The sequence below is a fragment of the Boleophthalmus pectinirostris genome, unplaced genomic scaffold, assembly GCF_026225935.1.
Source record: "Boleophthalmus pectinirostris isolate CB_2022bp ecotype Guang Dong unplaced genomic scaffold, ASM2622593v1 HiC_scaffold_18, whole genome shotgun sequence".
Classification (NCBI taxonomy): Eukaryota; Metazoa; Chordata; class Actinopteri; order Gobiiformes; family Gobiidae; genus Boleophthalmus; species Boleophthalmus pectinirostris.
The window spans coordinates 21,446,398-21,473,866 of NW_026571133.1; the positions used below are offsets into that span (position 1 = coordinate 21,446,398).

General features: G+C 37.2%; 1 protein-coding gene across 1 annotated transcript in view; it reads right to left on the bottom strand.

Annotated features, from left to right (window-relative positions):
• Nucleotides 1-27,469, bottom strand: part of LOC110161508 (thyrotropin-releasing hormone-degrading ectoenzyme) — a 116,413-nt gene that overhangs the window by 52,272 nt on the left and 36,672 nt on the right. Inside the window, exon 5 of the mRNA XM_020926255.1 lies at nucleotides 1,755-1,909. Within this exon, the coding sequence (XP_020781914.1) occupies nucleotides 1,755-1,909 (155 nt within the window). The remainder of the gene's footprint in view (nucleotides 1-1,754; nucleotides 1,910-27,469) is intronic.

The window sequence follows — 27,469 nt, forward strand, 5'->3', positions numbered from 1 at the left end:
CAGCTCCCTCCTCTCTCAATGCCCTTTGTGCCGCCGTAACCTCTAAACTGACTGAGTCCTTTACATGTATTTCTGCTGCATTGTGTTTGTCGGCCTGTCACATGCTCTACATGCTATGGTGGAAACAGGATCACGTCTCGGCGTATTTTCGCAGCTGAGTAGATTTGAGACACACACACGGATCACAGACATTTCACTTGAAGTGGTTTTGACTTCTATCACATTCATTCAGTTTGCAGAGGCAGAATTTGCATTTGTTTTTACAGTCTTCGGTCGATTGTCATGTAGCTGATTAAATAGCAAAAAGTAGAGAAGTGACACTAAACGGACACTACACTGAGTATCTTGATTAAAGGAGCTCTGTGTAACCTGCACTAACCCAGTGGCATATGTCTATGTTGTTATTGTTTTGCCTAAAACAGTAAAATTTTCAGTACATCTGTCTAGTTACAGATCAGAACATCAGAGGAGACCCTGCTAAGAATGCCTGTTTTTCAAGGTATTTTTAACAGCAAAAACTCATACGAACATTTGTAATTGAATAAATGCAAGATAGGTAAGTATAATGGCATACTGGTGGACATTCTTGGAAGGACAGTAACATCTCAATGGTCACCTTTAATCTGAAAGTTGGCACATTTTACCAAACAGTATATATGCACTTTTCCACAGTTGACAAAAAAAAACAAAAAAAAACTGCTTCTCAGCATATTTTACAGCAATAGCAAAACAAATGATCTTTACTTTAGTTTTGACATGAATATGTGTTTTGAATTAAGTTGTTAAATCTCTGGAGGTCATTTCCCCCTAATAGTTATGAATGGTCACAGCGTGTCTTGGTTTTTCCTCAGTTAATTGGCTGATATTGGGCATTAGACCTTTTGATAAGATTATAAAAACAGTACATGAGGTCAGGCCATAACTGTTTTGTGAAGTCTTGTGAAACAGCTTAACATCAATTATTAAAGGAGAAAAATGAAGTGACCACAGTCAATTATCTGCAGTGTTTGCAGTCAAAAAGGGTAATGCATTTACAGAAAAACTTCAACTAGAAGGCTTTTCTGTTGTCTCATCTTGTCCCATTTAGCTGACTGAACCACTCCAAGTAATAATTACTACATTATTACAATATATTGGAAACAAATAAAAAAATAAAACAAAATTACTATAAGCATCAATTAAACCCAATAGCTGATACTAATGATAAGCCTGACACTGAACAAATACATTTTTAATGTATGAAACACAGTGAAAATGATATGAAATTTAAACAGATCCTGGATTCAGTTTTATCACGATTCATGTATACATTATTTTCTATTGCCTTTAGGAGGTAAATAATGCCATTTTCAGAAGGTAAACACTTCAGTGTGATTGGTTAACTCACTTAAGTGTCACTCATTCAGAGCCTAATATAGACTAAGCAATAGGAAAAGTGGGTGGCAAATCTGAATCAGAATGTCATTTCACTATAAAAAATATACAGAAACGCAACACTGTACTCAGGTCTAGGTTATCAGCATCATAAAAAACAATAAATTGTTTAAAATATTGTTTGTCACAAAGTGTCTGTTTGAGCACAGCTGCTTTAAACAAATATATAGTGAATAACAATGTAACTATAACAGCAGACTGTGCCAGTGAGGAGATCGCTGTATGGCCCAGCCCTGGCCCAGATCTGTTCAATGTTTTGCTTCCATTCTTAAGCATCTATGAAGTATTTCTGAATTTCTATTTCTCATCAGTGTGTGTACCTGGTGACAGATCTCGTGGACCACCACCATGGTCAGCTCCATCTGATAGGATGATGAAGACACCTCCGCGTCCAGTAAGATCTTCTGCTCCACAAACACATTCAGGCCCCAGTTCTCCATGGCAGCGTATGGATGTTTGGGCACGGCCAACAAATCTGACAAGAAAAACAACAGAATTACATTGTAACTTTATAACTCATGTGTCTCATTAACACTCTCACTATGGGCCGTATCCAGCTGGAACTGTGCGTTTTAAATGAGGAGCGGGCAGGCAGACGGGATAGATGCTGGCAACTGAGCACATCCCATTTTGGGCTCAAATTAAACCCATGAGTCATCTTAACAACCTGCCAAAGGATCCTTTTATCCAACAACATGGAAATATGTTTCTGATGTAAATGACCACTGCTGTAGGAGGAGAGTGGGAGTGAGCAAAGAAAAACCAAAGGCCAAGTAAGTGCAAATGTGCGTTACCTGAACATAAAGATCTATTAGAAAAGACAAGGGGTAATTAAAAGCCTGACTAAAGTAATGTTGCTTTGAAAATGGCCAGAAATTAAACTAATCCATTATAGAAAAGAATAATGATTGTGCTTAAAGCAGTTTAGTAACACTGCAGCAAACTATTTACAGCAACTGTCAGTGAACCATCTGAACTAGAGAGATTTGCTGTATTGCTTTAAGACAAACAATATAGTAAAATATAAACTAGATGTCCTAAAGACTTTCAGACTTAGTAAACTATGATTTAACAAAAGCCCTTTTCAATACTATAACTGCTCATTTCACATTTTATTTTAATTTTAGTTTAGTTTAGTTGAAGGTACTTTCTGGATGTAGCATGTCACCTGCATGATTCCATTGAAATATAAAGTTAAATTCTCTGTGAAGATACATTTTATGCTATGTTGTGAAAGATTACAGCCAAAGGAAGTACATATTTTTCTGAAAGTTTTTGAAGATGTAAGCCTGCTCACAGAAAAGATGTATGTTTTTTCAGTGCAGTACAGACATACGCTTTAACTATTCTGAGACATGGAAACATCTATTAAAATAAGTAGCCGAGACACAATAGGGGTTATAAGATCATATAAGACATTTTCCTTATTAAATTGACCAGTTCATGGCGAATGTGTTGAAAATTTATACGCACAATCACACACATACACACTGCAGGTAATAGAGTTCATCAGTGAGAGGAGCTGTGCTGATTAGAGCAGAGGAGCAAATGAAAAGAAGCAGGTAAAGGTGAGAATGAAACCTGATTGTTTTATTGTGAAAAAGAGCTGTTTCCCAGAGTTAACGAGTTCAGAGCCTGATTTAAAATTGAAATTACCAAGTGGCATTTTTGGAGGCCCACATTTTTATCAATGGTACAGCCTGACAGCATAATAATGCATTCATTGTTTAATCACCTTCACTGCACATGCTGTAAAAAAAACAACACAGAACAAAAGCTGAAAACTACAAACATGTAGTTGGAGTCTTTTCTGCTTCTTAAAACAAAGAGAACAAAACGCTGCAGGCGTCACTTTAAACCTTTTGTTTCCCTGCAAACATAAAACACATACAAGCAGCTGCCAGTCTTATACAGTATTATACTCAGACAGGTGAGTGTTTTGAAAGCACTAAAGCGCCACTGCAGATCAATAATTGGCACTGTCGATTGCATTTTAATTGAAAGGAAAAATACCTCTCTAAAAACCCAGTGACTGACGTTTAGTGGTAGGAGCCAAATGTCTGTATTAATCCAGCCTTTGTTTTGTAAGCACCACAGGTCGAGGCATCAAACCTCCCTGCCTCTAAAACAGCTCCCCTCGGCACCCGTCACTCACAGCCGTATGAACTTAATCAGCCTCAAGCAAATGTCAAGGTATGACTCCATTTGACCAGCGCTTAGCCTTTTATAGCCTGCATGGGCTGTGCTATCACAAAGGTGGAAGCTGTGAGGGTTGGTGCAGGTATTTTTAAGGTTATGTAGATATTTTTGTGCAAAATTGAAGTGGAAAGTGTCAATTATTGGCACAGCTATTTGAAATCGCACTTGAATTCAAGTTCACTATGGATGTTTTTGTTTTACCCTTATGTTCTTATCTGCCCAGCTTAACTTTAAATAACTACTCCTTCTCTTTGACAGCTCTGAGTTCAGTAACACAAATCAACAGCACAGTTGTATTACAAGTCTCTTCACTGCTTTTTCTCCTTTCTAATGCTGCATATACACATGGATACTGTGGTCTAGTTTAGACATCACATTATAACTCTTTTCCCAAACCATCAGCAGCTTCAAATGCCATATTGAAAACTTGCAGTACTCAAATTATTGTAATTTTAAAATCCTGGTTGACAACAGCCTCTAACTCGCTTGACATGCTACTGTATTTTGAGATAGGCTAATAATGGGAATAGAATGTCATTTATTCCAGCTCTACTAATTTATTCTTAAGAGAGAATCAGATGTTTATCTAAGACACAGTAACATTATATAATTACTTTGTCTTTGTTCACAGTTTCAAAACCCCTTTTTTTGTACTTTTGGGGGTTAGTCATTTAGCATTTATCTCATTTGCCCCTCTCTCTGCTTTGCCCTGAGTGATGAATAGCTCAAACTAATTTGAAAATATACGTAAAATGGCTGGGTAGTCCCAGGAGGTGGAGCATGACTTAACAGCAGCTTATTGAATATGGAGGTTACTATGGAAACCTCAGTCCAGATGGGAGACAAACACAAACGTCCTTAAGTGCTGTCCAATCACATCTTAGCTCCCGCTCCTAGACAGACTGCTATTGGCTGACAACTCATCCTTCACATGAGTGCGGCCCAGGCAGCAGAACCGATTGGTCGGCACAGAGAATGCAAAAGCAATGAGTTTGACTTTAGGGGGAAATGCAAACGAAAGGCTTTGGTCTAAGGGAAAATGTAAATGAGACATTATGCTCAATAGAAGTTGAAATGAAATAAATTATTTCACACACTGCAGCAAAGTGACCCTGGAGGTGATATTCCTGACCTGAAATTTGCACATATAAACATTAGACTCATGTTTAGCCTCGTCATTGCCTTTTCTTCTCCTCAACCAGCCCTATGCATGCTTTTATGGTGATAATTATTTCAAGCCATTAAACTTAAAGCCAGACTGTGCAACTTTTTAGCCAAAAAAAAACTAAAAAACATAGAAAAACATGCTCTAAGCAGGCTTGCATCTCCACAAACGTGACTGATTTGGCCTCTGGAAGGGCTCCTCTTGCTTGTTTCCATGGAAATGTTGTTCCTTTGGCTAAAATTGTCCACAGTATGGCATAAAACTTACCTATGGAGAATGGAGAATGTTCGGAAGTGGCTTTAACTTTCTATTTCAGTGGAATTATGCAGGTGATGTTACATATTGAACCTTAGACTATTACATAAAATTAACGTGAACTGTGTAACTTTTATATATTTATGTTATTGCCTTTTCTTACAAGTATTTATCTCCATGGAGACAAGTGGGTGAAGCCTTATGCAAAGCTACTGGCCAGATCTATGGAGAGGCAGCTTTAAAGTATATTGTATCTTAATCCCTGTATATGCTTGATTTATGAAACACCCATAAAGAAAGCATTTGTTCACATGGATACCAAAAGCAGGGAGCCTTCCTTCTTCCAAAAGACTATTTTGTAACACACTGCAGTAAATCAAACATAGCCATAAGCAATGAGAAATATACATTTGCTCACATTCCCCTCCTGAGGCCAATTTATAGTTATTGATGCATTAAGATCAATATTAACATGTCTTTTATGGATGGAGTCGTGAACCATACCGCACATACATAATAAACACCCCTCTTAAATTGATTTTGAATACTGCACCTTGGTAACTGCTGTGTTTCTTTACCCAGTGCACAATAAACACAAAAAGTAGGTTAAATTTGCATTTCCATAGTAACATAACATACATACACATAAACATAAAACCATTTGAGATTGTGTCAATGGAGATGCGGGGAACTTGTGAGTGCACTGCAAACCATATCTTTAGATGCATTTAATTCTGCTTTGCTAATTAAAGTGAAAAAATATGGTTCAGTTTGGTTTGACTTTGCTTTGGGGCTTGTCTTGCTGTGCCAAAGACATCACCATACTTGTTTGTTGTTTCCATCGCACAGACATTCTCCTTCCCCCTCTCTTCTCTCTTTCTCTTTCTTTCTCTCCCTCTCCCTCTCTCACATAGCACTCTAAACTTGTCCACCAATTATCTTATGCTTGTTCAGATAAGAGCTGTTCCATATGCAACAGTTACAAGTAGTGGGAAAGCTGAGAATAGCTTTGAATCTTAACAGTCTCTTCAGAGTTGCTATCTACTACAGTCACATAGAAAAAAACAAAAAAAAAAAAACAAAAAAAAACAGGAAAACAGTTCATTAAATCTCATAATGGAAGGGTGCAGCTTTGAATACACAAGATGGCTGCCCGTTATTATCATCTGAGGTGACTGGACAATGTAGACTGGGTGCAGTGGATGGCGTTGCAGGAGAAATCTTTCTAATGAAAAGGGTTCATGAATGTAAATAGTGAATAATGACACCAGCCCCCTCCAGATATGAAGGCGGGCTTTGAAAATAATGAGGCTATCAGTTTATATTCAGACAACCACACACACATAAACACTGGGAAGATGTGCATTCGATACTGACTAAAACTAATTGGGAATAAATTCGTATTTTTATCAAGTGAATGCAGCCGAGTGTGATTTTACATTGTGTCTATCTGAATGCGGCGAGGTTGGTACTATACGCTGCCAAAGAGGTGAGCAGCAGTTATAATATGAAAAGAGGTGTAAAAATATTTAATAAGGACTGGGCAGAGGGAGTGATAGAGCGGGATTTAATGAGCACAAGTACAGACTCAGAAACAGTGTCAAGTGATGGGAAAATGAGGAAAATATCTGCTGGCAACTGAACGAAATGTGCTTCAATTATTTTAACCACTGCCAGCACAGATTGGGTCAGGGCCCATACTCAAGGTGGGTCACAGTGAATTGTAATTGTGCTGCATAATATATAATATGGGAAAAAACTATTCAAAATAAAGTTAAAGTGATTCCAAGACATTTTTGGAAAGATTAAGGTTGACTTTAATAGATTTGATAATGGGTGTATTTTTTGTGTCCTACATCTAATTGGGCTCTCACGCTGGGTTTCCACACTGTGTTTCGTTTCCAGTGAAGTAGCCCTCAGCAAATTTAGCTCTCAAGATTTGGAGATGGGTCTCGTTGCATGCACTGCACCATAATGCCCACTGCCCTCTTTCATTGAAGACTGGATCAAATGCAGAGGACAAATTTTGTTACAGGGATGTTGGAACCCTGTTGGAAATGTATTTATGAATTGTAACTTTTTTTTATTTTTTATTTAGACACACATTACCCTCAGAGTAAGTTTGTATTTAGATTAGACCATGTACGTATGTGTCACCTGTGCACCACAATTAATCCAAATCCACTTTCACCAGTCCATCCAAGCTTTCCTAATAGTCTTCTAATTTGCTCATATCCTTGTGCGTTTTAATTTTTCTTAACTTTAAATGTTGGTGCACATTACTCTTTCTTATTAGACCTATCTTACTCACTGACTTGATTTTGTCTTATCTGAAGATAACCTTGATACAGTTCTTCCATGAATCACACTTTAATTGCTGCTGTGTGTCTCTATTATACAGTGTATAATATATAAAATACTGTTGCATTGTCCTTGAAGAGATCTGCACAAGTATATAAAAGAGGATAAAAGCCTAAGGACAGTGTCTATCAGATTCACTGCTGACTGTTCAATCAATGAACTGGATTTCTCTGTAGTTATAAACTGAATATCATTTTACAGTCAAGCAGAGTCTACCTTAAAGCTTTAGTACAATAAATGTGAAGCGTTGAAGTGGGGAAAGATTAAACTCTATGTACTCTATCTGGATAATTGTATAAAGTTTCACAGTTTCTTGTTGATTTTGCAATTTTGAAACTGATCTAAAACTTGGATAACATGCTATTTACCATCCAAGCTGTCGTTCAAACACTGACACCCATTAAGGCCTAGGCCGGGAGCACATTTAGGGAACCCATGGCGTCGCTTAACGCTAACTGCTATCTTAAAGCTGAGCGTGGGGGTGCTGCAGATGTTTTGACTCGCTTTATCACTAGTGGACAGCTGTCATATAATTTTGTGCTCTCACATTCACAGTAAAATTAACCACTCCATTATTTTCCCAGAGCTGTTACCATGGTCACACTGTGCCGGAAATGTCATTGTCATCTCATTTACATCAGAACAGTGACAATACCAGTCCAGATGTACCACGCTCTGAGTATATCCATCACTGTGGCAAAAATGCAGGCAAATAATCTGATTTACATAGAGAGGGTAATTAATCTAGATTCATTTTGCCAATTTATCTTTTATGATCAAAAACATTTGCAGTGAGCTGCATAATGTACAGGCTTAGACCGTTATTCCATTTGGTGCAACTAGTCTGGACATAATGATTATTTAGTTCTTAAATTGAATGACAGTAAGATTTTTTTTTAAAGATACGAATTGTGTACACAGCAACAGGTTGAAATAATTGTGTTAAGACTCACTACAGATTTATATTCAAAAGTCTATCTCTTTTCCACTGATCAGATACATTCATAACATATTTCGTCCCAGTAAATTCATTTTAAGATAACTTTTGGCTTTTCATAAATCATAAAGTATAAATAAAATAATGTGTCCAGAATATTAATCTGTGTCCTTGGAATGAATTTTGTCGTATAATATTGCGCTTGTGTTTAGAGGTCATACTATGCATTATTCAGATGTAATAATATTGGATAGTCTGCTTTGGCCTTGGCATTATTACTAACAAAAAGCTATTTCTTTGAATTGAAAACAAGTAACATTTCTCAAACACAAATGATCAGATTATCTTGTAAATTTAATAATACAATACATTACTGCAATAGTAAAGCTAGCTGCGATAAATGGACAAATGAAAAATAAATCTTGATGGTATATTGACAATAGCACTTTATGGCAATCCGTTTAGACTCTCATTTGCAGGAGAAGTGACTTCACCCAGACAACTGCAGCAGCTCATTTCTTTCATTTCTTTGCTGGAGCATGAAAAACACATCTGCCTGCCGTTGTTATAAGCTGGCCCCGATTGCACCCATTCAAGTTTGGATGGGAGCAGTCACCCAGGTGCAGGGCGTAATGTTGAGTCCACTTGTCTTATAGCGTACATTTTAATGGCCAGTGCAAACAGGGCTCTTGAGGAGATGGATGAGAAGACGTGAGTCCCATTAACCAGCAGATGGGGCATTTATATAACATCTTCATTTTGCTGCCTGTCTTGTTTTTTCCATCTGCTGCCTTCGTGTGCTCACTCTCTGTTCTCCGCTACCTGCCTTCTTCTTCTTTTCTTTCGTCTACGCCTCCGTATGTTCCAATCTCTTTACATTTTGTCACACAAACGCCTGCCTCTCTGACCATCTGTTTCTCCCTGTTCCCTTGACTGAGCGCGATGCTTCAGATGACCCAGCATTAGCGGTCGGCTTGGTGGATTGTGGCCGTCTGATCATCGTAGTGGGGCATGTCAGTGGCAGGGCAAAGCAAAAAGTGTTTTAGCAAGCGTAGAGCCTGTTTTGACTCAGTAAAATGGTGTCTTCATAGCTGGGAAAGATGGTAATGAGGAAAAGGTTACACTACGTTGCTCTTTAAAAACATCTAATGAACTCTTATGTCAAATCTAGCAAAGTTTGAAAAAGTTCTGAAAGCTATAGGCCTGTCTTACTGCTGTTATGCTGCTCTAATTTTACAGTAGCAGATCAGCCATGTGCAATGTTGCAAATTCTGGTATTAACTGCATTTATTTAATGTCATACTAAATACACCAAGACACAAATTTTTTTAACCGCATACAGTGAAGTGTTGCAATTGACGATTTGTACCCATAATGTTTTGTCTCGTTGGTGAAGGGAATGCGTGATTTGCATGCTCATTTTTTTGTGAACCAAACTGGTCTAGATTAAATAAAAAAAAAAAATCCACATCACAATAGCTGCTAATTTGATGAGTAAAATTATACAAAATATTTCATAAAAGCAACAACCTCTTGTGTAAATCACATTTGTCTTCAGTGAATTGACTTGGGTAGAGTGCTTTAAAAGACCTTTCCTAATATTAAAACAGCTATTTAAGTCACAGATTTATGCATAACATTCTCTTTCAGACAGTCACATTATGCACTTGACTTAAATAATTAGCTGGGGATGCTTAATTAGAAAAGAGAGGAAAATCCAGCATTATTAAAACAACCATTAAGGATTTGTGCCTTCTTATATTCGAATGAAACATTCTCTGTAGTCATAAATTATGTACTTCAAACACTAACACAGTACAGAGAGACAGGACATATATGGAAGATAATTAATTAATTAGACTGGTTTATAGGATTAGAAACATTCATAAACACTCGTTATTTAATGAATTATTCGATGTGTGTTTTCTCTCTATATTTTTAACTTTTTCTTGTTTAGTTTAATAAAGCTGTTGCATTGAAGTAGTGTCAAACAGTTTCTAGGACAAAATAGACAGCAGACAATATAACGTAGTCCACATAGTATAAGCTATACTATTGTAATAACCTCTTTTCACTTAGAGTACATAAATACAATTAAAGATGCAAGTTCCTACAGCCTGAATCATACTCATGCTTTAATACTAAACAACATTCTGTTACTTTTAGCTGTGTTTCTTTTCTTTAATACTACCTCTTCTGACTCTCTTTAAACCAAAGCCAGCCTCATCACTGTCCTCACATTTTATTTTGGCTGAAATTATGATATCACTCGTCTCCACGCTCAGTTTTTGCACCAGTTCCAACCTGCATGCACCTGTTTCACATGCTTGTCTTTGTTCCACATAGCTTAATGAAGATATATTTAATTTTCTCTGGTATTTAGAATTTAACTGTATATGTAGATCATAATTTTACATTTGTTCATTGTTAACCTTAATATTGATCTAAAAAAGCCTAATAGAAACAGGACCATTGACTGTTTAAAGCTGTGAAGCCTTGGGTCTTCATAGTGCCATTTCAGCGTACCAAGCAGCAGTTTTAACATATTTTTAAAATATGTTTTTACTTTTTAAATGGCCATGCTATAAGATGAAAACCATCTTTTACAGCTATTAAATACCTTGAGAATACAGGATTACTCATCAACACAGTGTCTATTTGAACTCACACTTCACAACAAGAACTCGGAGCCTTTCTGTGAGAAGTTGGCATGTTTCTTCCTGTGTCTGGTTTCCTCTGGGCACTTCGTTTTTCCCCCATCAACCCAAACATAGGTAAAGTCCTCCAGCTAAGGTAGTCCTGACCTATCTCAACAGAAAAGGGTCCCTAGGCATAGTGCCCACTGCTCCTGACAGGTTGTTGAAGGATGGGTCAAATGAATAGGACAAATGTCCCTATGGGGACAATAAAGTGTACATTAACCTTAACTCAAACATGCATGAATCCGTCAAAATACAATTTTGAGGAAGCTAATGATGATGGGAAACGATTATAACCTGGTTAAAAGCTCATGAAGCTCAATTTTGCATAATATGTCCCCTTTAACAGAGGAAAATGCTCCGTTCAAGTCCGTGATGACATGCCCTTATCCCTGAACACTGGGGATATTATAAATCTGCAGCACAAAAGTGTCATCTGTGACGTTTAATTCAGAGATTAAGTGTGATTTAATCCACTTATTAAGGTAATCCTCCATTGTGTGTCCATCCTCGGGGCTAATAATGTGACTCATTATGAAGATGTCAGCCCAGGGATGAAGTGCTGTCCGGCCGTGTGCACGAGTGGAGCTGTGGGCTGAACCAGTTCTGTCATTTTACCAACACATGTGTGAAGCTCAAATAGTCCTGTCCTGTACTATTCACCACTAGCCTTAATGCACCTCAGGTCAACCCCCAAACATTTGACAATTATTATGTTGTTATCTGTTATATTTAATGGAGCTTCAGGAAATAGGCCAGAGTTTGAATACAATGGAAGAAATGGGATGTGAGAGTACAGCAGAAATTGTGCTGTACTGTATATAGTATGTCTCAATGTAATGACCCTGTTTAATTTTATCAAAATGTTTTAATGAGACAATTAAACTGCTCATTTGCTCTCACTCTGGTCTTGTCCTGTACCCACACACGTTTCCAAGTCCATGTCCCAATTTGGTCACATGTCCTAATTCATTCATTTAGCCACAAAATGGGAGTTAATGGGCGACCACATGGGGCACCAGCAAACAGGGAAACTGCCCAAAATGCCTAATAAGGGGATTTAAGGACAATTTGTGTTTGTATGACTTACTGTACAGTGCTTTTAAATGACAGGGCCTGTGCTGTGTTGTATACACAACTGTAAATGCTCCATCCATTGAGCACTCATAATTAATGTGTGTGGATATTAAAGGTGCCCTATGTGTCTTTTTCTGGTGGAGGGTTTGTCACCTTGTTTCCATGGAGATAGATAACTTAAATGTAGGGGAGCGCTGATCCCGAAATTAGCTTGATTGGGTATCCATGATGGTCCAGCCGATATCCTGGTTTGTTCTTTAATGCAATGAGAGTATTTACTGACTGTAGGCCCAGGGTGTCTCATCAGTGTTTGAACTTGTAGTCACACAAAGCTATTCTCTAGTTACGTGAAGGATAAAAACAGTTACATAACATAACTAGACACGTTTTGTAAAAGGTAAACTGTGTTTGAGAGTCATTTTCAGTCCCTATATTGGTATAGGTTAATATCAGACATCACCAGATACTTAAAGCCATAGTATCAATATCAGTATCAGAACTGAAAAAGCTGGGTCAGTGCATTCCTATGTAAATGCCATACTCATTATAAACAAAGCAATAAAATCTTCATGTTGACAACCAGTTGGTGGTAGACCATCCAGAAAAGTTGCACAGCATAACAGTTATAATGTTATCATGGCAATGTTGTTTAATTTCACCTTTTCTTAACTCCAAGTCGCATACTCATTTTAATTTCTGACACTACCTTATTGATCTATACAATTACGGCCCATATGTAAACTCATCTATAACCTTAACTAACCTAACCTAACCTATAACTTTTTAACACACAATAACACACAAATACTGAGCTACAGACTTGATATGAAAAAACTGTCCGTAATAGCGTTAATTATAATTGTTTTATATAGTGATCATCAAAAAAACAACAATGTTAAAACACCATCCTTCTTACAGAGATGACGTTTAATGAGTCTCTTTGTGTCACATTTAACAAGAAACTACTGATTGCCAAAAGTTTTTCAGTGGCTGCTGTAACAGAGATGCAAAGTGAGCTAAAAGCAGCTTAATTAGACCTTTCTGAAACATTTAAGTACGTTCTCATCTCCTACACACATCATAATTAAGTATCTGCAGCTATGAGAAGACAATTAACTCAAAGACAACTGGCTGTTAGAACCATAAGATTAGTGCCAATAAAGAAAATTTGAATTGAGGAGATGTGGGAGGAGATGAATGTGGAGTGAGTGGGATGTTGTTGCCGTGGTAACAGATGTTGGGTCAGTGAGTTGGGGTTAGGCCATCGAACTCTAAACTGAATCCTGCATGTAGGATGGTTCTATATCAGGCCTGTGCAGTCCAGAGAAGGATGAAGGAGAAGACATCTGCAAATCTAGCTAAACTGTGTGTATTTATGATTTCTTCACTTTTAGTTATGCAAAGTACATAATTTGAAGTAATAGGAAAAAGGGATTATATCCAAATTTCATTGTGAAGCAAAATTTTCCCACCCATTTTTTTTAATACAGAGGGATATCAGTCTGGTCCCCACACCCTCAGTTGCATCTCAAGCCAGAAACAAACATGTTCATGCAATCAGGTTTGTTTTTTTCAGTGACACATGCGAAACAAAGGAGCTCATTGGTCACCTGTCATTTAGAAATAAAACCCAATTTCTCTCACCCCTGAACTCACCTCACTCATTGAAATGAGTTGTTGTTTTCAGTTCTCTGTTATATTTTGTTCCTTTATTTATGTATTTATTTTTTTCTCATAAGCAGCCATATTTGTCTTGACATGGACGGACAGTGCATGCCCCTATCAATCACACCCATTTGAATTTGCGAAGATTCACTGGTGACCAGACTCACATCTTTGTAAAGTATTCATAAAGTATGTATTCTAGATCCCAGGCAATGTAATAGCTGCTCATAGTGACAAAACCAGACTGCATCTAATTCTAAAGCAATTTTAATGGCAGTTCACCCCGGAGATGTGTTAGAAAGATATTGTAAAGATGAAAGTTCTGCACAGCTGGTGCCTGGGTGGGCGGAGTTTAGAGTGTTCTGTGGCTCACACTCACACCTTCACACACAAAGACACGGTTAACACTAAGTGCTAAAAAAACTAAACAAAACAAAAAAACACCTTAATATAGTACCCAGATATAAGTTGTGTAGTGACACACACTCCATTAGGTTTTGGATTAAACAACAGTGTGGAGCTGCAAAGACAACAGGACACAAGAGGCTTCAAAATTTCTGTCACTTATTCAAGTTAAACATGGATCTGCAATGTGTTTCGTGATGGTGCTTATTCATTCATTTTACAGGGTAAAATGGTACATGACAGGGTACATGACAAAAAACATAAACCGCACGAACACCACAAGCACAGTGTGAATGTTTGCACTCACACTGGACAAACCCCTGGCTTACAGCTTTCCATGTTTGGGAATGGTACCCTTTATGGTTCCATGTTTGGTACTTTGCTATAGCTCGATATGCAGAAGTAGCACTGATGTGCAGTTTTCATTATGCTGAAACTATTTGAATCACGAGATACATGATATCAAACCAGCAAAGGTCTAGATGTTAAAAATAGCTTTCATCTTTAATTATCTAAAGAGTGCTTTTAGAATTAGATTAATCTTTCATTCACACCTCAGTTATATTCTGTGGTTCTACCTGCTCACATGCTCACAGCAGTTTGTCTGGGGTAGGCTGTCAGAGAAGTGACAGCGATTCTGCATCTTACGGTGATCACACAATTACACATTCATGAAACACTCTAATTATAGCAGAGCAAAAAGCAACTGAAGCAACATTTAAGCTGGCATGTTAACAAGATACTTCGCTACAAATACAATGGTAGGCCTACACTTTTAAAGTCATGTGTTTACATTATTGAAGCTCAGATATCCTCTCATATATAAATGTGTATTCTTATTAAATTCTCTTCTTAGGTTGAAGGAGTGAACAAGTGAAGGTTCCAGACAAGCACAGAACTCCATATAGAAACATGTGTGCTCAGCCTGTGATGCATGTGAAAGTCGACATACTGCCAAGCCACCAACCGAGCCGCCCCACTCTCCCCTGCCCACAGGTATTAGTATGGTTACCATGACACACATCTAAGGTCCTGGAGTTGTGATTCAGCCGCCAGTTCAGCTCCAGTGGACGAGATGAACAGACCGCAGACTCCAGACTAGGGGCTGGGAATTTCAGAGGATGGCAAAAATACAAACACAAAAACTATTCCATGATCTAGAACAGTATATGATAATCAAATGAATTGTGGTTGTTGGTTAATGGCAGAAAATACTCAGGTTAAAGTTTATTATTATAGTTTGGTTGTTCTCCTTCATATTCTACCTCTTTGTCTGCAGTCACTTTGAAACTGCATACATACATGTTACAAAACCTGCTGTCATATTGGTTCTAATGTAAACAATTGTGAACTCCAAAGGAAAAATGCATTAACTGGCCAAATTAGTGTTAAATCAGTTTAAAGTGTTTATGAGCTTTCAGTTCTTAGATTAAAGCAATGGAAATTGCAGTTTGGTGCTAACTGCCCCTATCCTGACGCATCAGCCTGTTTCACTTCATAGAAATTGTGTGACCTCGCAGCGTTAGAATTCGTTCGCTCAGTGGTAGGCGGGTACGTTTTTTATTTAACCAATGACTGCTATTTGGTCGTGATGTATGTAATGTGCCACTAATTGGGCTAACTAGTATATTAAGCTTTTCCTAAATCCCTTAGAAAGAAGGGCAATAACGTCTTTCACCTTGATGAAATTCACCAAACATTCTCTTTGTTGTGGCTTTAAATCCTCGATCTCGGGAAACGTTGCCAATACAGAATGTATGGCTTCCTGGGTTCTTGCAAACGTCTAGTGTATTCTGATAGTCGCTGGAGAGATATGAAATTAAGCAGAGGCACTGGGTGGCGCCAACCTGGCTAAACTGCCCCAGTATGTGTGATAAAAAAAAATTTAAAAACGATCTAGAATATGCTAAACTAAATGCTTTCATTACAACTTTCAATTTTTTACAAATAATTCTAATGTTAATTTTTAAGTATTTTTTATATAATGTAACCAAATAAAAATACCATAACACAAAACAAAAAACAGTACAGACAAAAAGTTAAACAGTTGGACCAAGCTGATACTCTCCATGGATCTTTGCCTTGCTGTCTCGTAAAATGTACTGGCTATAAGGTCTTCTTGACTTTTTACCACCTTTTATTTATTGTATATTCTGAATACATTTTTAAGAATCATTCATTGAGTAAAACATTTGAAATGATAATAAAATGAGATCAAACACTTAAGCCCATATCTTGCAGTAAATAAAGCATAATAATGGTTCAATAGCTGCTGGTGTGTGGAGGGGCCTCCGTCACAGCTGAGAAGACATCCATTAAAGTGTTTAAAAACTTTGAAACCCCATGCAGCCTCATTACAGCGCATAGATGGAGGATCAGCCTAAGACCAGTCGATTTGAGCATCGATCCACGTCCCTCAGGTGAACCGTACCTCACTCACCCTTTGCATGCAACAGTACACCTGCCATACACTCTGCCTCCCATCAAATGCAATCTTTTAGCTTCTTATGCTTTGTTGGGTTTTCTTCTCATCTTCTGGAGACTGATCCTATTCTTAACTATAGTTACTACTTGTTTAACCTTAACCTAATGCCTAACCTTCATCTCTCTTAATCCATATCTGAAATATAAACTATGTTGTTGATCTAATAATGAAGGATTTACGTAGGGCTGGGCAACTCATCGAAAGGTCAAGAGATTGAGATTCTGTTATGTCTAATAGTTAATTATATGGTTGGGGTTTTTGAATTGAGAGGTCAACAAAAGTATGTGTTTTGGAGCAGATGGAGGATTTAAAGATACATTATGTAACTTCTTTGTTGGAGGTCCATCACCTGCTTGTTTCAATAGCTATTTCATTTCTCTGTCTAGTATGTTCCACAGTATGACATTAAACTGCTCTACCTTGCATTTGTTAAATTACAGGTTGTTTTATAGCTCAAAAAACAGGCATTTCACAGATTTGACCTGATTTAATGTGAAGCATTCCATACAAAACAATAACATCTCCATAGAGAAAATTATTACTCAAATAGTTTTACCCATCATTGACTATGCTGATACAATTTATCAAAATACACAAGATATATATCTCAAACCAATGTTCTCTTTAACTCTAGATTTATTCTTAAATGCCCATACCAAACTCATCGCTGTATTTTATTTGGAAAACTCAATTCGCTACAACCATACAATAGACATCAATTTATTGGATTCAACTAATTTTAAAATTTATTTTCTTTAACTGTCCCCATTATCTACCTCAATATTTAGTCCCAGTAACATCGCCATATTCACTTAGAGGCACCAAAACAAGGGGCATTCCAATAAAAGAAAATTAAACTAAATAAAAGCATTTGATGGACAATCAAAAAGAAAAATTACACAATGCACCTTTAAGAAGAAATTAGATTTTTTTATTTTATTTTATTTTATTTTATTTTTTATTGCATTAAATGGCCCAGATTAAAAGTCTGTTGTTGTTTATGTTCATGAAATCAATACTAAAAGCCATTTTTATTTTGTTTTTGAAACGACTAAATAGAATCTAATGGAAAATCAAGATCAATCAATATGAGGGTATTTATTTTCCCCCAATCACCCAGCCCTAGATTTATGTCATTGAAACCAGATGTTTTTGCCCCTATAAGTGAGGCACGTCCCCATAATGTAATGGGTATACTTACTTTAGTCCCCACAATGGTATAGATACCTTCCTACACACACAAACACTACATAAATAAGTGCACAGGCGCCTGTATATGACTTGCATAATGAGCTCGCTCCTCGACTGGAAGTGACATTAAAATAGCAGCCCCAGCTTCACAAGCTGTCTACTCTTTGTCTTTAAAAGCACCAATTAGAGACATTTAATCACTGCACTGTCTGTCTTTGTGAGCTATACTCTGTAACTGTGAGGCAGCATGAGATAGAAAGAGCCTGTCATTTGCTCAGTTGTCTCTAGTGAAGTTTTTTTTTATGCATAAATCTGAAAATTCTCTCCACAATCCAGAGTTAATACTCTGGTAATCATTCACTATTGTCCGCATGTGGGTCTAGTCTGAGTCATGGAGACATTTTGAAAATAGGGAAGATTTGTAACCCAGAGGGAGTGGCCAAAAGTTGTATTCAAGTAAGAGTACTGTTACTTCACAATGATATGACTTCTATATATTGTTACGGCCCCAGGCCTTAGTTGCAATATTTCTGCAGAGTTCTCTTGATTCCTGCTGCAGGAGTCCTGGTCTGTGATTGGTGGAGCAAGTTGACGCCCACCTCACCTGCAGCCACCTCCCCCTATTTAAGAAGATTGCCAGCACCTGTTTGGGGCTGCTGGCCTTGGTGGCCAGTCTGCCATTTTGGTTTCGTGTATGTAGTTTAGTCTCATTCTGTTTTGTGCCTTTTTTGATTTGGTCACTCGATTCTGTTTGTGGGCTTATGTGGTTTAATTTGGGGAACTTGTGTTTTAGTTTAGTGTGTGTCCCTAAGTTTTACCACTCGTTTTTGTGTAAGCCTGCGTGACCCCTTTTCTGGCACAAAACTCTGTTTATTCTGTTGTTCTGTTTCTTAGTTTAGGTTGTTTTCTGTATATTTTTAGTGTTTTGTTAATTTACCTTTACACTCCTGTTAATTAAACATTACTTAATTTATTCCATTTTACATCTTGGTTTTATTCTTGTTACTTCCCTCACCCCAAACGAGCTGGGTCGTAACAATATATTCTATCTATATATGAAAAGGTGGTCCAAGAAATTACTCAAGAAAGAGTAAAAGGTATTTTGGGGAAACTACAACTCAAGTAAGAGTCACTATTTTCTAACATCTGATTTAGGTAATGTAATTGGATGCAAATGCAAAAACATCATCAAAGGTATAATACGCCCTAAAAAGGAAGCATAGCCAGACTGGACTGGAATGAACAATATCTATATATATAATGTCTTGAGGGCCCATGTCTCGGGTTCTCCTGCATTAGAACTACAGCTAAATGCCTCTTCCTCTTGGGCTACTCCAATTTATTCTACAACAAATAGAAAATAGTCATAGCCACTAACCAAGGACACCTTTTTAACTGGAACTATGTTGCTAGGGTTAATTTTGTATTTAATTGGAAGCTTCCATTGGGAAAGATTTGCCTCTTGAAATATTTGAGGGGGTTCAGAATGAAACACATTACACTTGAATGATTCCCTTAATGTTATTAAGGGCAGCAGAATGGGGGGACAGTGACTGTGGGATGGACTGTGACAGCTGGTGGTGTTAATAAGCTGAATGTTTATGTGAGTTACCGTTCGCAGTGGGAACACTGAAGAGTAAAAAAGACAGTAATTATGAATGGTCTTGTCTATGAGAACTCCTCTTGTTGGATTAGATGGCTGTGCTGGGAGCATTAAATGGTAAAATTGATTTTCTTGTCAAAGTAAAAGAACAAGGGGGCAGTTGGTCACACCTCTATGAATCTTTTTCTCTATTACAAAATATACAATTGATTTTCACCTTAAAAATAATAAAAATTAAAGGTTGGAGCCAGTATTATATTAAGTGCTGTTAATACAAAATGTTTTGCTTCACATGAAAATGATAGCTCACTTTTCCTATAAGTTACATAAAAAGCACTATCATAAATCTTTGTATCATACTATGCATTCTGCAGTAACACAACCAGCTGTAATTAATTAAAAACAGTCACTTCCTTTTTCAGCTGCTTGCATTCACAGAGCACATAAGAGACAAGAGAAAAGAGTAATGGAGATGTTCTCTGGTCAGTTGTCTCATGTGATCTGCTTCACTATCACTTGGCCATCAGAGACGCGGGTGGCTGCTCGCAATGCTGTCATCCCCGTGCTCTTTGGTAATAATCCCTTTAAACTCCCTCCTGACTCCGTGTCGCGCCAGGCTCCTGCTTTAGTTGCAGCTGGATAGAAATTCCTCACCTCTGGCTATTTCCCAAAGAGCTTTGAAACACAGGCAGTGTCCTAAAGAGACCCGCTGCTCATCCATCCCGCCCTCCCAACCCCATCCTAGACCCCCAAATTACCTTCCACTGCGGAGGTCACGGAGCAAAATGGTAGCTAAAACACTTTCAGACTAGATAATAGTGATAAGATCTCCATTCATTTTTAGTCTACAGCTCTGGGGCTGGCGGCACAAAACTGGCCACTGGAACAGGAAGCTCACAGTTAAACAGTACAAAAAGACCAAGAGAAAGCGCTCCACTGGACATAAATGACAGCCAGTGAATGGAGGACGTCAACTGGAAAACAACATTGATAAATGGATAGTAAAACACTAGCTCATAGGACAAAAGAACACGACAATCATTTTATTCAAAGAGCATTTCTGAGATAAGCTAATAAAGCCATTTCACTGAACTTAATTTCTTCACGGCCTTATAGTTTAAACTTGCATGTTTTTTCTGTTATATTGCAGTGGAATTACCGCACAGAAGAAGGCAGAAGAAGGTAGAAAGCAGGTCATCTGGTTACTTAGGGATGTGGGGCAAAAGAAAAGTAGATTATTAAAGCCTATTGATGCTCCAGAAAATTAGGCCTGTTAAGTTGATAAGTAAAATTGCCTCGATTGAAAGTGAAACACTGAGAAACAGATAGGGTCCAGGAGAAAGCTTCCTGCTGCTGTAAGCTGGATCTGAACTCAATAAAATCTAAGACGTAATAGGTCCATTCTTTATAATGTAGTATAGGTTTCACCAAAATGGTACACTGTAAAGTTTTATTAAGCACAAAACTCAGAATTGTATTTGTGTGAATTTGCTACATAAATGTGATGGCTGTGTTGATTAAAAACAGAACTTTAAAAGCAGAAGCCACTGCAGAGGCTTTCATGTACAGTCTTTTACTTGACTGTTTCAAAATGAAATGGTAAAATAATGGTTAAAGGCCCTGTTCCTGATTGTTTCCCAAGTATATGAGCAAAATATGACTTGCCCCAGTACAAATATATTGTATAAGTAGCTCTTCGGGTCAAAATAGGCTTGCGGTGTAATATCAGTATCTAATTATAAAGCATTTTTTCTGATAATCAGAAAGTGTACTGTCAGCATTAGGGCATGACTGATCATCGGTTGGCCGATATTATCGGCCGATATGGGCACTTGGAGACATATCAGCTATCGGCCTACATCTTGCTAATACATAGTCCACATGGACATGTTATATCTTGTTATAAAGCTTAGGAGCTTTAATCCAATTTACAGACAGATAAATGTTCTAATATGAGGCACTGCATAAATATTTATCAGAGGAGTCATTTGTCTGTGTGCATGATGCCGTACTGCCCCTGAACGCACCCCCAAAGTCATGTCACTCACGTGTGCTTGTTTACAAGATCCATGTGTGCAACACTTGCCCTGTTTTCATGAGAGTGTTAATTCCAACTAAAAATAATCTAATTCGGAATAAAAACTAATTCCGCTTTAAAAAGAACATGTAAACACTTAATTCCCAATGATTATGTGGAATTAAACTTCTTCAGAATTAAACTTACATCTGAATTAAGTGAATGGTTTATTCTGATTTTAAAGGAGAATTAATTAATTAATTCTGCGATCATGTTTATTCCGCTTAAAAAATTATTAAATTACGACGACTGCAATATAGTGAAAAAAGTTTGTATCATGTTTGTGTCCCCAAATCTCTGTTTCCCGTTGCCTATGTAATTGCAAAAGGTACAGAGTTTCCCCGTTAACACCGCAGACCATCCTCATCCCAAGTTATCATCATGAGCTCATAAAACAGCAGAATGTAGCCTAGAACTTTACACAACTCACTGCACATCAGCCTGGAGCAGAAGCTCTGAGATCGTGCAACGGCAGTAAAGACAGAAGAATACTCACCATAGCTGGATTTAACATGTTCCATGTAAATCTTAATTCAGAATTATTATTTCCATGTAAACTCGAAGGAGAATAATTTAATTCCAAATTAATTAATATGGAATAAAAAATATAATATAAACGTGGCCACTGAGGTGCTGCTTTAAATGCTCTTGTGGTCTGATCCATTTATCCACTATAAATAAAAGTGACTGAGAGGAGCCTGTGTGAATGTTGCAAATGTGTCAGTTCTGAAGCTATTTTTGGTTCTTTGTCATTGGTTAGCGATTAGCTACGGCACATAAACAGCCTGTTTTTTTTAAGTGACTATTTACTGTACATGTTACTAGACATGCATTGACATGTAAATGAGTTGTGAACAGAGTTGTGAATGATTGGCATTTACGCACAATTATTACCGCAGCGCACACAGGCTAATAGTAGTTTACTTACTTTCTTTACTGGCTAGAATGTCATGCAAAATTTGCCATCAGGCCGACCTACTGTCTGTAAATATGACTGTAAAGAGGCAGAATAACAGTAAATGTAGTCTAAATAAACCCAATTTAGAGTAGAGCCAGATCTAAGTTTTATAGTCAATTGAAGATTTACAGTAAATTTTTACATCATCAAATATATCAGCTTTTATCTGTATCGTATCGGCCACAAAAAAATCCAAAAATCAGTCAGGTCCTAGTTAGCATGCTACTTTATGTCTGTTACAGTGATGGAAATCCTCTGCTCTGGCCTCTGAAATTTGTGAAAAATGCTTATAAACTCATCACAGTGAATAATTAAGATGCTTCCATAATGCATAAGGTAAATAAGGAATAGCTTGTGACCCACTGTTGTTCACGTTTCATAATAATAATAAAAACAAAATACAGATAAAATGCCTTCAACAGCTCTAAAACAATTGGGAAATTAATTTTCATCATCACTTGCTTGTAACTAATTTTAACTTTAGTCTAGTTAAGATAATGGATATCATATCATTAAGAATACATTACCCAGCTTGTTGAAAACAGCTATAATTCTACAATTCTAAGTATTCATTCCCTAATTAAATTAAACTGACATTACCAAAACCTTGATAACTTTCTCTTGTGCAAAACCAGTAAACAACAAGTCCAAACAGTTGATTTAAATGCTATTAAATAAGAGCCTGAGTCTGACATGCTGTGGAGCAGGGCGGCAGCAGGCGGACAGCTGACTGGCCCGTAGCACTGTACGCGTGTCTGCGCCAGTGTGCTCCGACCAGAGGCTTTCACTTTACTCCATCTGTTGTTATGTGTCGGCCTAAGGCAAGCACATGACAGACAGAGCCAGAGACAAAGAGGGGAAAAGGAAAAAAAGAATGAAAAGATATGCAAGGAGAAGTTGTAGGTGCATGTGTTGTAAGTGTGTGTGTGTGTGTGTGTGCGTGTGTGTGTGTGTGTTGGACCTGGGGCGCTGCTGCTGCCTGTGTGTCTCCATGGAGCCCAGATGGAGTCAGAACTGAACAGAGCGCATTAGTCCACTTGGCGAGAACGCACACAGAAAAGTTCATACGCACTCAGAGATTCGGTCCAATTCTCCTGACACTAGTATCACCTGAGCCCCAGCAAGATTTCTGCTCCACTGCTGCATTCTCATTTGAATTCTATGGAAGCCCGAAGGAGGAGGAAGAGGAGGGACGTTATCGTATCTTTAGTTATCGCAAAAATGGAAAAGAAGCTAAAAGATGAACAAGTCCCAAGCTGGGACACAGAAACTGCTGAGAAGCTCCCAAGGAGGTGCCTATATCAAACTTTATCCAGGAAAAGAATAAGCAGGGGAGACACAGGAGTGAGGAGGACTTTGTATGCTCTGTCGCACTTGTCATTTATTCTGGCTCAGAATTAAACTTTAAAGGGAGAAGTTTAAGTATTGCCTCCAGTGCTCCGTCCTCAGGGTCCATCCCCCTCAAAACAGAAGGTGTGCAGGTATTTATTTTCTGGTGTTATATATAGATAAACTTCAATGCACAGTCATCTTAAATACACAGTAGATCATAGAAGAACTGCCCTATTGTAACATAATTTCCCATTTTTCAGTGGGGTCAGTTTACAACAGTGGTTCTCAAACTTATCACACCAAGTCCACGTAAAAAAATATTTAGTTTTCTGAGATCTCAACTAGGTGGGGCTAAACTAGGGCTAAACAAGGTCCAAAAAGTAGACAAAATTGATTCTAAATTAAGCAAATATTAGAAACGTGGAGGACCTAGACCTACATAGCACATAGACCTATAGACTTAGACCAACTTTATTGATCCACAAGGAAAATTACTACACAGCAGCTCACACGTCACCATATATTATAATAACAAAGAGAAAAATATAAATGTCAATAATACACTCAAAAATAAGCAGCAAAAACAGCAAGAAACTGGTGTCAAATAAGGCATAATTATATAAATGTATGTACAAGTAAAAATCAAATCAAATAAGATAAAATAGAAATAAGTAATAAAATAGAAATAAGTAGTAAGTAATGTACCACAGTTTGAGAAACACTTGTCTAAAGAATGAAAGGTAGAGCACACAAATTATCCACAGTGCTTTTTGAAATTGCATTGTTAGTCACGTCAAATATAAAATAGATTGTTTTGCGAGTGTTCAAGAATATCAACTATACTGTAACAGGACTATTGTAATCTATGCATCCACATACACCCAGCAAACCAAATCCTGTAACCATAAACATTTACAGCAGACATTTTATGAGTTATCTTTTAGCTGTTACATTTTATTTGATCAACTGTGCAGGAGAGAATGAGATGCATATTAAGCTTTTAACAAACTTGCCCAAGCCCCAAACCCAACCAGGGCAATAATTGTGCTTATAGGTGAGGAATGGGTGGATTTAGACTTTATATCTTTTAATATATATTTTATTGTTAACATATTAAAATAAAATTCCTTGAAGACTTGGAAATACTCCACATTTTAAGCAGTAAGAATAGGACGGTATGACAAGTACTTGGAGTGGATAGTCGTCTTCTTTTAAAGCAATAACCTGCTGTTTTGGAAGAAATGAGCCAGTAGTTATCTCTTTGAGCCCATAATATGAGTCATAAAGAGGAAATGTGTTACTTTACTATGAAATAAAACAACTCATCTCATAAGCAGCTCTACACAATGCCTGATCATAATGTTAGGGATACAGTATGTTCTGTAGTTCAGAGGATCTGTTAGGGAAGATCACCCTTTGCACGCTGAACTATGAAACAACACAGAAACAGATTTATTCAGCTTTGCTAAAAGTCACAGCAACATTGCCCTAAACAACCTGGGAATAAATAAGTCTGTGTCAAGTTTAACGTGTTAACTTTGAAGACAGGATTTGGGAGGAGGGTGAATCTCTATTAAAAGTAGTACTGCTCACAATAACTTGACATAATTGTAAAAGAATGATAGATCTCTCTTCACAGTTTATAATGATTCATGCACAGTAATCTTATTTGTGCATCAAAATGCTGTTTGCAAACAAGAGGAAATTGTATGATGAGAGCCAGTGTTTGTAATAGCAATTTAACTCAAAACACAGCAATCTGCAATAAGTCTTTTTTTTTTTTTACTAAGATTTCAATTTATTCCACATGAACTTGACCACAGTAGAGGTAAAGGTTATCCCAGTGACCTAAATAATCTGTTTCTTAGTTAAAAATGGAAACTTAAAAAAAAACACAAAAAAAAACTCGAGGGTGTGTATATAGTGGAGCACACTATGAAAGGTGCATGAATGTGAAATATGACAATGGAGGAAAATGAGGGGTCAAAGTCATTACCACTAAGTCTGCTTCAGTTCTGTTCAAACTGTGTGCATTTATCTCACTGATGTGGAGGTATTAAGACCCTCAACAGACAGAGGGGCCTCTAAAGAACAGCCTCTGGTCAACTCACAACTCCATTATTCTGTAGTTATGAAGTGTGCATGTGTGTGTGTGCAGCACTTTTAGTGTTGTCCCTTTAAATCTAACTCTGCGCTCATCATTTCTCCCTGGGCCTCTCAGGGGAGCCTGATGCCCTGCATGACAACAGATGGAGCCCAGAGCCTGGAGGCTGTCGGACCACACACACACACACACACACACACACACACACACCTCCTGCAAGAGGCTAAAGACTGATGTCAACATCAGTATCACGTGTGCATACAGACAAACCCATGTTCATGTGAGTCTACACACATAAAAGGCTCTAATACTCATGGCACATTTATAATGGAAGAACGCATTCAGTCACTGTGCTCACAGGACTGAGGAGATTTCAGACAAAGTCACAAGAAAATCCTTACTACATGTTTTACGGCTATGGAGCTTTCATCATATCATCATTCTTAAATTTAATTACCTCCAGTTCCAAAGATTTGATGAGATTATAAGAGAAAAATACAACTAAACAAGTGCACTAAATTGTGCAACACCCTCACCTGACCATGACATGACAACTGTATCCGAGTAAATGACCTGTTTTCATCACTTGTGTAATAGATGATGAAACAAATGTCATTTTTTAAAATGTACACAAACACAAACATTTATTCTAAATAAATAAATAAATGAATAAATAATAAATAAATAAATGTAAACAAAAATGTATACTGCATTTAATTAGGTTTTGACTGTTTAAAGTGTTGCTATCGGCATGAAAAAAAAAAAAAAAAAGTGTGAAAATCAACCACAAACCTCGATAAGTGGAGAGTCCAGTGGACCATTCAGTTCAACTCTGTAGTCTATTGATCATCCTGCTACATACAGTACATAGCTTTTCAGCCATTATCTATTATGACAAATTGCTGCTGTAAAGATATGGGTAAAATGCAAAGAACATGTAACTTCATTTGAAAAGATCACCTGTACATGACAGGTTACAAACAATTATGGAGCAGGTGACGATCAGCTCAAATTGTTTTCACATGCACCTGTGTTGTGGTGTTATTCTACTGAAAAGAATGAATGTTATCCAATCTATCTCCAATTACTCAAAATAGATGAAATTCTTTTTTCATGCAAGTTACTGTTGTCAAAAACAGCATGAGCAATTTGACTCAGTAATTTGTTTGAGATGTTCTATAAACACAAACAAGAAAAAAAAAAACATGTTATTTTACATTCAAATAATGAGAGAACTGACAATTGAATTATAATGGGTCATAATAACATTATATATGATGAAAGATACATGCTGCTGGCAGAAGTTAAAAACAATTTTACAAGTCACTACATATACAGTATATGAATCTTTACAGCACCCACAAGGAAACAATAATTCTAAACAACAAAACATTTATATTCATTATGTGATTTTGGCAACTGTGCACTTGTACTGTGATGTGTGTGAATAATAAGCTCAAGATAGATACTGGAAAAAGTACATATCATTTAAAACCTATAGGACTTAAAAACAACAATCTCA